Here is a 13,395-nt window from a genome sequence, read left to right as displayed (position 1 = left end):
TCAGACATTTTTAAGAGTCAAGAGTGAACAGTCCCTGCCGATTGTTTAGTTGTCTATCCCTGTCCTACAAAGGAAACCTTCAGGAATGAGAGTGAAGTTCTTGACTTAAAAAAAGGACATGCCTGCTCTTCAAGTGTAAGAAGATTTAGATTGGATATAAGGAAGAAGTTCTTTCCTGTTAGGTGCTGAGGCACTGGAATGGGTTGCCCAGGGAGGTTGTGAATGCTCCATCCCTGGCAGTGTTCAAAGCCAGGTTGGACAAAGCCTTGGGTGGCATGCTTTTGTGTGAGATGTCCCTGCCCATGGCAGGTGGGTTGGAACTAGATGATCTTAAGGTCCTTTCCAACCCTAACTATTCTAACCAACAGAAAATCCAGTGCATATCTCCACCAGTTATGGAGAAATCATTTCAAATGCAGCAGTAAGCCTACAACCATAGAGATCTGATATATGAAAGCTAACATCTGATGGACTTCGTAACAACTAGAAAGGTAGTATATGCTTGGAGCACAGGTGTGTTGACATTAATTCTAGGAAACAACAATAGCTGGACAACCTGCCAGATCCCATCCTTAAAGAGCAGAAATGGTCAGGCCTAGAAAGCAGCCTGAATGACTTGTTCTCAAGGGGGAACTGTCACATCCTCATCTAACAAAGCAGCAGAAAGTCCTCTAGTAGGAAACTACTCGCAATCTTTTGAAGTCCCCTTAGAATAAAATGAATAGCGCTCCTTAATGACAGCATGTAGGAATTGTTATCATTCTCCATTATCAGGAGATGATGAAGGTTTCCTTCACTAATAACCAGGCTGAGTAAACACCAAGCTGATAAGAATCTAGAGGTCAGCAGAATCCAGATGACGTTTCATGACTTCCTTTCTTCAGCAATTAAAGGCCATCACATTTCAGCATTCCCTCTCAGCTTTCCCAGGTCGCCTTGCTTATTTAACAACCTGAATGTTTTATGTTTGGTATAAACAGTTGTGTGGGTAAGGAAAAAATACCACTGTATTAAACACAAATCAGAGGGAGTTATGGGTGGGGTGGAAGGGAGAGAAGAAAGAAAAGAGAAGAAAGCCATTGTTTTTGGAATGTCATACAACAATAGGACTTTAAATGGTTGTGTTTGCATCGTGAACAACTTGTTTATGAACAATCCCATTTTTAAGCAACCTTAAGAGGGATGGTCTTTATGGTCAAGGCTGTGGAGATACATGGGGTTTGGCTCCCTTCCTAGACCACATGCCTCTTGTGGGACCTCAGGGAAAACAGGAAAATCCAATTGTACTGCCATTTCTTTTAACTAAATAGGGTGATTTTTCACTGTGGCACTGAGAAGCTAAATTTTTCCATGTGATGTGGTGACAAATGCCAGATAAAGGTTTGTATAGAGTTTGAATATAAATAATTGTTGCTAATTTGAAGTAATCAATAAAAACTTGCATCTGTTGGGGCTTTTTAATAAACAGAAAAAAAGAAGAGGCAAACAGAAAAAAGGCTGGATCATTTGTTTCTAAAGAGAGCAAGAAATACTGGACTGCTAACAAAATCAGCAGCTGTAACTTAGCTAATTCTCCACAAATGTTACAATAATTCTCTTTACCAAGTCCTTAAATTTAATCAGAGGAGAATATAAACATGCCCTCTAGTATTATAGCTTGTGTAAGCTATGGTATGACCACTGAGCGATTAACCCTTCTGTGTACACGACAATTAATTATTCTATTAACAGAACTGTATCATCAGGATTAGAAGCTTATCTACTTCAATTCTGCACTGTTTATGTGCCTAAATTTACACATTTCATGTTCTATATTGGCTTAATTTTCCAGGTAGTTTGGAAAAGGGATCTGTTTTTAACGATTATGTCCCAGCCAGAAACAAAAGCTGAAGACGAAAAGATGTCTTAACCAACTGAAGTGGCAGGAAATCAGATGTGTTTATTTTAACATATACAATGTAAGTACCAAGCTTCTTTTCTTACCTCAAAATCAATTAGTTGCAAGTCAGCTACTAGGGTACTAAGAAGACCACTGTTGTACAGCTCTTGAGCTAGCTGCGCCACAGCTTCTGTCTGTGGTTCCTTTTCATTTGTGCCATACAAGATCTCTTTCATGGCAACAAGGTTTTTTGAGACCTCCTCAGTGGCCTGAAGAAAATGAGAGAAGAATACAGTTAGAGCACAATGTCATTTGTCTTTGTAATCACACACATCTGCAAGCTTCCATTAAGGGAAAAACAAGCAGGAAATGGCAACCTGTTAAAAACACAATATATAATCTCCCTGCGAATAGGACTGTTACAGGTTATTTAAAAAGGGCAAGACACAAGCAATTCATTTAGCAAGTTGCCAAAAGTAAAAACCTTTTTACTGCCTTCAAACTTCCTATTCAAAAACCCCCTAAAGAATAGCTATAGGGTGTAAAACAGAGGAATGCAGAATCAGATGGGGAAACATGACATGGAGACACATGCTTGTCTAGTGAACTGCTCAGAGAGTGAAAATGTATCCCTCCAACAGATCTTGCACTCATTAAGTTTTGACAAATGCTAGGTTCCCATTCCAGACACTGGGGATGATATTTTTCCTTTTCAACTAACAAAACCCAAAATAAATCCTACTTTATACTGAGTTATCTCGGTATACAAGAACAAACTGGCCAGGTTGGATGGGGCTTGGAGAAACCTGCTCTAGTGGAAGGTGTCCCTGCCCATGGCAGGGGGTTGGAACCGAATGAGCTTTAAGGTCCCTTCCAACACACACCAGTCTGTGGTTCTATAAAACAGACCCAGAAACTGGTGCACTCAAACACAGTGATACAGGAGACAATCAAAAGCATAAGAGGCTTCCCATCTTACAGCAGACAGACAAGTCTGCCCCTTCACTTAGGGAATCCAGTGTAAGAATTCCTAAGGTGCTGGGATGGGCTGGAGCAGCATTTAGCTATTGAAGCAGAGTTATCTCATGAAAAAAAAATAATTTAATTTAATTTGTCTAATTTAATTAGACAAAAATTTAAACTAAATTTAAAAAAAAAAAAAACAGTAAGAACACTTCTAAACACTCACTTAGAATTTTCAAACACAGTTTTCTTGGAGAAAAATAAAAATAACTACTCCTTTTATATTCACATATCCTGGGGGAGCAAAATGCTGAAAATGATAATCATAAATAGCTGGTTTAATTATATTGTATTCTGCGCATGCTTAAAAGGTATGAATGACTGGCAAGTGCATTAATGTTTTGTATTTAGATGAACCTTCCATCAAGGTATGCATCCACTTTTATTTATGTAAGGTATTTATGTTCGGCAGCACATGGAAAATTAATCAACTGAAAAAAACAATCACATTCTGGATACTGCCAGTCTTGTAAGGGGCATGTAAAAAGGTTTCTCATTTGTGCATTACACCTAAAGAGGCTCAAGATCAGCATGACTCACACACTACTCAACCCAAAGCCATTCCAGCTTTGCTAGGTATGCAAGTAAGAAGTCCGTGACCTTTAAGGAGGCTCCATATCATCTTTAGCTCCTCCACAACTTTCCACTCCCTGTTGCCTCCCTCTTTTTCCTAACTGCAGTTACTAGTCCCAGTTGTCTCCTCCTCATTCGAAATTCCAAAGGATTTTCTGTGTACTGCTAGTAAGACAGCAAGAAGCAGGTGCTCGACAGCTCCTGAAGATGTTAAATGAGAAAGCCAGCTCATCATATTATAATATTATTAGGCCACACAACCGCTCTATTTCTTTAAAATTCAGATGAAATATCCTTTACTAAGAACAGGAACATCTGTCAAATGTGGAGATAAGAAGAGATGAATTGATGCATGGCTACAAGGAAAAGAGGAAGCAGCAATAAAAATTCTATTGCAGCTTGTCCCTGCATACTAATTTAGAAAGCAAGATGAAAGAGGAAGAAAGGCAGAGGTTCAAGTAGCTACCTATTTTTAAGTCAGATGGTGGCAGGCCTGCAATTAAGAACACCAGTGGAGAATTTTTCCTTCTGGTCTAACATGAAGATACAATTCAGTAACTTCAAAAAGACCAGGACTTGAATTTATTTCGAATACTCTTCATAACTGTCAAGACCATCTCAGGATGCTTCACTTGAACATGGAATAACACATGACTTCAGGAGGAAGTAATGGTTAGAGATACAGAAACACAGCTTGGGGTGGAAGGTACCTCAAGAGGTCATCAGGGTCCAACAACAAACTCAACCTCAAAGTCCTGTCAGGTTGATCAGGTTCATGGCCATGAACAACTCCACGGATGGACACTCTACAAGCTCTCTAGGCAACCTGTACCACCTTCACCATGAAGAGACTTGCTTGTATCAGTGTAACTTAGGCCAGACTATTACTAAATACCAAGGTCTACTGACACACTACAATTCCATAAAAAACGACATTTCTGTATTCCCTTCTCTTCTACTCTAAAACTCAACATCAAAATGACAAGAAATACTCTTACAAATTTGTTCTAGAAGTTCTAAAAGAACTCTACCCCTTTATATTCCATGAACTCTCAACATATTGCAAATACATGATGTGCAGAGGTCTTTTTGCCATTTCAGATGCAGAATGGAATTTAGATAGCTACACCAAAAAATTATATGCTACATTAAGTACCAGCGTTAAGAGCTAAGGGAAAAACTAGTGGGAAAAAAGCAGGACAGACAAAAGAAGGCCAGCTAGCACCACTTGCAAGCTTTCCTAAGATACTGGTATCTCAATTGCCTAATGTACTGCTTTAATCAAAAGTGAAATTAACAACCAGACACCATATATAAAAAAATATATTCTTTCTAACATAAGTAATGGATATTTTTAAATATACAGATATATATACACAGACTATAACATATATTCTACATATTACACTCTATAAATATATATTTATATATTATATATTTTCTATGTATTGTATTATTTTATGTATATCCTCAGCTCTGAGAAGGAGCAACCAGTGTTTTCGAGAAACATTCTGTGACAAGTCACATTTGAAATTCAATGGTGCCAGGCAGTCAATACAATGTGAGGACAAGTCAAACTAAAAGTAAAATGTAAAGTAAGGAAAATAAAGAAAGAGTTATTTTTCTATTTTTATCAGAGACAGGAAGATATTATTTAAAAATAAAACCAGACACAATGAAGTCACATGCATGACTGTCAAACCAGAATAGCTGTATGCCTTAATAACTATAAACCATGATAGCTTATTCCAGTCTTTTTTCACTGATATTCTCAAAATTTACTATTTCTTGAAATGCTAAGCACTGCCAATACTTCACTTTGACTTTTAGACCGGCAATATTTGAGTTTTCTGAAGCAACACGTACTTTGAGAAACTGTAGAAAAAGATGAAGGACACATAGTCCTGAAGTATTTAAGATGAGCTCAACAGGCTCCAGGTCTATGGGTTCTATCCACACCATAATGCAGTTACATAACAGACTGTTAATGAAAACATCCATCAAAAAGTAAACTGACTGTAGCTTTGAGCCTGTATGTGGTGACTGTTCTTACTAGTCTACAGCAGTATCTATCATAAGTAAAAAACACCACTGTAATAACTCTATGTAAATTTGCAACAGAACAAGGGGTGATGGTTTTAAACTAAATGAGGGGAAATTCAGGCTGGATGTGAGGAAAAAACTCTTTACAATGAGGGTGGTAAAACACAGGCACAGGCTGCCCAGAGAGGTGACAGATGCATCATCCCTGGAGACATCCAAGGCCAGGCTGACTGTGGTTCTGAGCAACGTGATCTAGTTGAATATGTCCCTGATCATTGGAGGGGACTGGACTAGGTGAGCTCTGAAGGTCCCTTACAACCCTAAGTATTTTATCATTGAAGGGACTGAATTGAATGGATTCCAAAATGCTTACAAAAACAATTAAAATTTCATAAATACACAATTACATCAGTACCACAGGTTTATTTTGAAGGTCAAAACTGATTATTTTTCAGCACACATTTAGCATGAAGATATCGTTGAAGAGCTAAGCTCAACTAAAAGGGTCTTCTCACCCATTACTTCCTGATGAAGTCCCATCTTTACCCTTTGAGTAACAGCTCCATACCATACCATAGACAAGGTAGATTCCTTAACCTTCAGCCTTCTTTCAACTACAAATCAACTGCATACACGAGTTAAAATGCAGTAGAATTCTGTACTTGTTAACAGCAGTGTTAACTCAATCTCTTCTATGGCATATAACATGATATTACATGTGGACAGCTTAATCAAAATAGCATACTGCATTGTCCCATACATATAAATATATTGTCTACTGTATAGGGCTGGTAATGTGAAGAGAAACCAACCATGTCTACAACAGTCAACCCACATGAGTTAACAACATGGCAGAAACAATCATCTGAAAGCCGAAATGGGAGCTGTTATGAGCAGGTGAACCCGAGGTCAGAGGGTAGGGAAGAACAAGTTTGTTACATGAGTAAATATTTACCCTCACAACAGTAAACGTGTGCCACAAAGGGAACTGATCGTATAAAAATAAATGCTGATGTCAGACAAAGAGGAGGAAGAGATGCAAGTAAAAGACTAACTAATGGACTACATAAAGGGTTGGTCCCATTTATATGAAAGTTTTCCTTCCCCTTCCCTTCAGCCCTTCTCTCCGAAAATACACAAGCAATGGAAAACTAACAGCATCTGTGATGAACACATTTTCAGTAATAAAGCACTTGACATTTCAAGTTTCCTCAGGACTACTTCACCAGCCCTCAAAGGGGGCCTACAAGAGATCTAGGAAGGGACGTTTTACAAGGCCATGTAGAAACAGGACAAAGGGGAATGGCTTTACACTGACAAGAGAGGAGATTTAGGCATTAGAAAGAAATACTTCCCTGTGAGGGTGCTGAGGCCCTGGCACAGGGTGCCCAGAGAAGCTGTGGCTGCCCCATCCTTGGCAGTGTTCAAGGCCAGGTTGGACACAGGGGCTTGGAGCAACCTGCTCTAGTGGAAGGTGTCCCTGCCCGTGGCAGGGGGCTGGAACTGGATGAGCTTTAAGGTCCCTTCCAACCCAAACCAATCCAAATCAGTGGAAGTAGTCCCTGTCCCATTCTATGATTCAAAATCTGTATTTCCAAGTGTGTTAGCAAGCTATCAAAGAGCATCCTCTATATAGCAGCAAAATCTGTATTTTCATAACAGCATTGTGCTGCTACTGCATGGTAGGAACTACATATAAAAAACAAACCCACTGTGGCACTGCAGTAAAAAAAGTACTAGTTTGTCTTTGGAACCTCAGCCAGCTAGAAGGTATAAAACAAAAGGGACATTTATGATTATTTTGTGGAAGAAATACATATACATTTCAAATTCCCTATGCTCAAGAGCAAAGAAAAATCACAACCATGTGAACCCAGGTTTGAGAAACAATGTGGTGTAGCAGCCGCAGCTTCTCTGGGCAACCTGTGCCAGGGCCTTATCAACCTCACAGGGAAGAACTTTTTCCTAAGATGTCATGCAGGAAACACTCACACTTCTTCAAGCAGAATGTGTTACCTTCTATATGACACAGGAGAAACAACTCTACAGGCTTAGCATATTATTCCTTGTCAAAGTAGCAGCCTCGCATAAACAAGGTCTTTAAAGAAAATGGAGATATGGGATTAAAGGCTAACAAGAAGCAAATGGTACATAATAATCTTTAGCTACAGCATCAAGAACACGGGCATGTGACACAGTGCACACCTATGCACAATGGAATGAAGCCGGTCTGTTCCCCATTAGAGATCTAAGAAACAGAAAAAGATGACACAAGAGCAAGGATTTTAAGATCAAGACACATCTCCAGGTATTAATAATGAGGCTGAGATGAAGGAGGTAGTACCATGTTCCATCACGAAGCACATACCCTTCCTCTCCTGACAGATGTCTTTATTAGGGACAGAAGAAAAGCAGCAACAGCTGAAAATCCTCTCAGCCTCCACACTGGCCTGCATAACAAGCCATAACATTTACCTCTCCAGTAGGAGAGAAGCAGCATCAGTGAAAAATACTATGGTATACCGCAAGAGACCTGGAACATACCACATGCTGGCACTGGGGCAGAAGATGCTGATTTTAAAGAGTACCTGGATAAAGACATCAATCCAGTTAAGACCTGGATTCTCCTGCACTTCAAGCAGCAGTGCCAAATCTAGGTAAAACTGGATGCAGAGAAGCAGGCCACACTCTGCTTAAAAATGCTGGTGAACACAAATAATGTTGTGACTAACTCCTACATGGGACTATGTAAGGACGCCAGGAATGGCAGAGAACAGTTAAATAATGCTGGGAGAGGATCCACGGATGGTATCATAGCCTGCTTCAAAAACTAGTAAACTGGAGAAGGACACGTTTTGTTTGCTTGGGTTTTTTTGCTTGGATTTGGGTTTTTTTTTAGTGTACTGAAATCTATGTCTTTGTGCTGAGTTTATCAGAAAAAAACTTCACCTAAACAAGTAAATACCCCTCTATACAAGTCACTAGTTGGGATGCAGCTGCACACAGGCTGAACTTGAAAGTACGTTTTAGAAAAGCTATCAAGGCTATCTTGAGAAATAAAGGGCTGTTGACAGGTACAAATCCCGAAGCGCCAAACCATAGCATCTAAAGGAAACTGCACTCGCACAGGAACTTTTCACACACCTTCATGTGGGCTGTAGAAGAGTTAAGGAAAGGTGAATGCATATCCTCTACTGACATCCACTGAGACACAAAGTTCCTTGGTTTCAGTAACAGAGACACTCTGCTCTCAAGAACTGCATCAAGAAGCACAGAAGAACTACTGCACAATAATAATGCCATTATGGTGGACACAAGCACCAGAATACTGTATGGCTGTGAGCTGCTTATTAAAGAACGCAACATCCTACAGTTCCAAACCAAATTACTTTAAGTATCATATCAGCTGCCAGTGCCATAAAAATGGAAAGCCAACTAACATGAAATGCACATTCAAAGGTACATAATAACTTACCCTTTATCAGAGTATAAAACTCAGAACTAATACTTAATTTATTCAGTTTCAACAGCTGTGAATTTCTCCCCATCTTTCGATTACTGTTTAGCAATTGAAAAGTCCCAACTGTACCTTTTCTGCCTTTTTGTCAGAGATGTCTTGTTTTTCTAGAACTGCCATACTTTCTTTCAGGTTCTTCACTATGTCTGCAGGAGACTTGTGGGACTTGCCAAAGGGGAATGGCATGATTGCGAGCCACAGGATCTTCCTTCTACAGCTCCTGCTTCACCTGGGAAAGGAGAAAGAAAAGCATGTCAAAAATAGAAGAGGTCAGTGTAATGCCACACATAAAGATCAACAGAGCAGCAAAGGTATTTATTCATACATGGAGTAACCACCCTTGGCAGCTGAACTACACAGCTGAATGTCTTACCAAGAACAACTTGTGCTTCTCATTCTTTTAAAACACAAGATACAGAATCTAAGAACTCACATTACGACCATCTTATGCTACAGGAAGAAAAAACAGTATATTAATTGTATCCAAAGCCACATACTGGCAAGACTAAACATAGATAAATTATTCCAATTGATGCTGTCAAGCAAAATACCTTTGACACGCAAGTCATCATGTGTCAGTGGCTCTGCAGTGACTGTCCAGGCACATGCTTTTAGCCATATTCATTTGACAACATATGTAAAGTAGACCACAGAGCCTGCACCTCAGCACAGGAGCTAGGAGCACAGCACAGATGTGGCTACAGACAGCAGCTTATTTCCATGTCAAAACATTTGATAAATCCTGGCTTTTTCATATCAACATTACTGTAACTTCATACTGAAATACAGTCTCGCCCCCACTCACTTTATGGGAACAGAATTTGTCACCAGTAACAGGGATAAAAGAAGGCACCTGAAAACACTAGAACCAAACACCTGATATTTATCTTTTTCAAGAAGATAAAACTTGTCTTATGGGAGCAGCTTTCCTTTCCTAAAACCATTTGGTTCTTGAACCCAAATACATTAATTCTTCTATTTACCTACATTTGCTTTTATGCACATAAACACCTCTACATTCACTTCTGTACACAAAATATAAAAGTACTACTAGCATACACAAGCTTACAAAAGCTTTTGTTACTAAACACATACAGCCTCACTTGATAATAAACAAGTGAATTCCATAAAGCATACATCTATAAGTCTAACCTAGACAGAAAAAAAACAGGAAATCCTGCATTAAAAATGCTGACAGTGCTACTTCTGCTAGACATAAAAGACAGCTGAAGCTAACAGGGAGGAGATTACACTGCCATTACAACCAAAGGATACTACCCTGAAAGTTGGTAAAGTCAGTAACAAGTCAATTATAACCATTACACAGTAAAGTTTCATATCTAAGACCATGTGCTTTGATCCTTGATTAAAATACCAGCTCGTTCACTATGAACTCCACAATGGTCATCCTGATCTTATTCAATCCTGTTTTGATCAAGGACTAAAAACACCCATTTGGTGTTGTATTTGAGTTACCCGATTTTTAACACAAACAAGTTGTGCTGGCCGAAGGGCAACAATTTTAAGGTGAAGGACAGAAGCACTCAGATCTCTAGCCAACAAAATGGCTCTCAAAAGGTATTTCAGCTACAGAGATCATGCTGTTACATGCCTGCGACTGACCCAACACAGCTGATAAAAAGCATAAGGCAGGTAGCATATAAGGTAGGTATGGCTACACTTTCAGATAAAAGTATCAGCATAAAAGTTAAAACAAGACCTTTCGCCAGCTATTTCCACTCTAACAGCTTAAAACTTCCTGTTGCTTTTATTTTGAAGTACAGAAATTCTCATTACAGAAATCTTTCATTCACAATCCGCACAAAGAAGGGGGCGTAACACTGAAATCAGAAACATAGGACTGGTACCCTAAGAGATATAAAACAGTCAATCCTTAAGCAAGAGAATTTTATGCCCCAACTTTGTCACATGTAATGGTACAGAAACTTAACTGTAAGAAAAGCATGACTACTAATAGTTATTTCATGAAAATGTAATGGTGTTCAAAGCAATGTTTAATGAATATCACTCTATTTTCACACAGGTACTTTACTCCTAGAAAGAGGCAGGTGTGAAATAAGTACAATTTCTCCACAACATAGATCACATACCTCAAGCATCATAGGAACATGTGAAATGTTTCCTTTATCTCTCCCTCCAATTACTACTCCTGCCAAATTAGGACAGGGCTTGAAAACAAAGCTGGATCCTTTCAGGCTTGCATATCATCATGGATAATAATAGTACATACCAACCATTCAGCATATACACTCTGGAAGATGGCTATGCCAGTGTAATAGAGCAGGACTGGCTCAGAAAGTTACCAGGTTTAAATCCTTTGCTATGTGTTAAATCCAGTAGGAATCAAAACAGTTCAAGCAAATAAAAATATTCTATGGAATCCCAGAATCTGGTATTACAGCAACGTATAAGAAAATAAAACCAAGAAAATACCCCTGCACACTCATTTTCTGGATCACAAATATGTTACTTCTAAACTACAGAAGTACATGGACAATATAAAGAACATAAATACAGGATAATGACAAGCAACTGTCCTCATGGTGCGCCCAATGTTTAGGCTTGCAAAACTTTATTTCCCTCCAGATAGTGCTCAATTTCTCATTTAAATTAAAAACAGTCTACAACTGGGACTTGAAACCCTCTAGGTTCTGCAAAAATCAGATACACACTCATGAATATACAAGTCACACATGAGTTTTAGTGTAAGTACTAGCATGCCTAATAGAAAATAATCATAGAATCAGAGGCACAGAATGGTCTGGGTTGGAAGGAACCTTAAAGCTCATCCAGTTCCAACCCCCTGACACAGGCAGGGACACCTTCCACTAGAGCAGGTTGCTCCAAGTCCAACCTGGCCTTGAACACTGCCAGGGATGGGGCAGCCACAGCTTCTCTGGGCACCCTGTGCCAGCACCTCAGCACCCTCACAGGGAAGAGCTTCTGCCTAAGAGCTCATCTCAATCTCCCCTTTGTCAGGTTAAAGCCATTCCCCCTGTCCTGTCACTAAAGGCCCTTGTTAAAAGCCCCTCTCCAGGTTTCTTGTCAGCCCCTTCAGGCACTAGAAGCTGCTGTAAGGTCTCTCCATAGCCCTTCTCTTCTCCACAGGGAGAGAGCCTTTCTCTTCTCCTACAGAGAGGGCTGGAGCAGCTCTGCCCTGGAGACAGGCAGAGAGCTGGGCTGGTTCAGCCTGAAGAAAAGGCGGCTCCAGGAGACCTTATAATCAATTAATAACAGTTCACCAGCACTTATTTATACTAAACATTTTTTCCCAATTCAGGTAAGTTCCTGTATGAATTTCTCAGAAGCAATTTAGAAAAATCAGGAAATACTGCCAGCACCAGCAAGAAGGAAATCCACATCCTTGATTACTGAAGGTGACATTTTGCTTCAAGGTATTTATTACATAAAATGGACTAAATGCATTGTTCTTGCTACTTCAATTTTATTACTGGAAGGACTACAGCAGTGACAGGAACATCCTCTGGGGCCTCAAGACCCCACTAACCCTGACGCAAAACTGTATTACTGAAGAACCTGTGCCACATCCGGCCAAACAAAAAAATAGCAGGAGCAGTCCCTCTGTCTCTCTGAGCTGTATTTGATGCAGCAAGGAGAACACAGACAGGCTGTTCCCTTTCCAGCCGAGCAAAACTACCCTAAGCAGCATTCTGTGCACAATAGACAATGACAACATCTGTGCGAGATCGGAAAGAACCACAATGACCCACATCTGCAGAGTTAGGAAAAAAAGGAAACATCAAATGGCATCTTAAGGACAGACCTTCCATCATGACAAGTGATAACTGTTACATACTACTGGCACCTGGCTGCCTTGTAAATTCATAACAAAGTTTTGACTGTGGCTTAAGAAAGGGATCAGAGGACTCTTGAAGGGTTAAACTGTAACAAGTACATGGACAGCTCTGTACTCTGCTGGGCTGCTTTGCTTTATCTCACCTCCCCAAAAGCCTTGCTGCTTTTATCCATTTGTTAAGAGAGACTGTGATCAATATTATTCAAAACTCAGGCTTTCATCAGCATGTATTTTATTTTAGCAATACTCAAGCATGCCAAATGTAACAAATTTGAAGGCCCTCAAAGCACTGGTGTCATGGCCACATTTAGAAATCTTAAATGCCATTGTAAATCCAAATGGACTGTCAAACGTCAGTATGGCATGCAGCCAACACCCAGTGATTGAAGCTGGACTGACACACACTCAGGCACACTGGGACATTTGGGCTTTTGTGATAACAAGAGATAGTAGCCCCACTGTTTCACATAGTATATCATTCCCAGCTCTGTCTATGCAGCATGCACCAGTGCAGTTTGCTTT

At 39.7% G+C, this 13,395-nt stretch overlaps 1 protein-coding gene across 1 annotated transcript in view; it reads right to left on the bottom strand.

The window, feature by feature from the left end:
- Positions 1 to 13,395, bottom strand: part of CAB39 (calcium binding protein 39) — a 42,811-nt gene that overhangs the window by 10,689 nt on the left and 18,727 nt on the right. Inside the window, exons 2-3 of the mRNA XM_065675459.1 lie at positions 9,108 to 9,264; positions 1,984 to 2,148 (exon numbers count right to left, since the gene is read on the bottom strand). Of these exons, the coding sequence (XP_065531531.1) occupies positions 1,984 to 2,148; positions 9,108 to 9,221 (279 nt within the window). The 5' untranslated portion in view covers positions 9,222 to 9,264. The remainder of the gene's footprint in view (positions 1 to 1,983; positions 2,149 to 9,107; positions 9,265 to 13,395) is intronic.

Source organism: Lathamus discolor, chromosome 3 (genome assembly GCF_037157495.1).
Source record: "Lathamus discolor isolate bLatDis1 chromosome 3, bLatDis1.hap1, whole genome shotgun sequence".
Classification (NCBI taxonomy): domain Eukaryota; kingdom Metazoa; phylum Chordata; class Aves; order Psittaciformes; family Psittacidae; genus Lathamus; species Lathamus discolor.
This window is presented reverse-complemented; position numbering and strand designations above follow the sequence as displayed.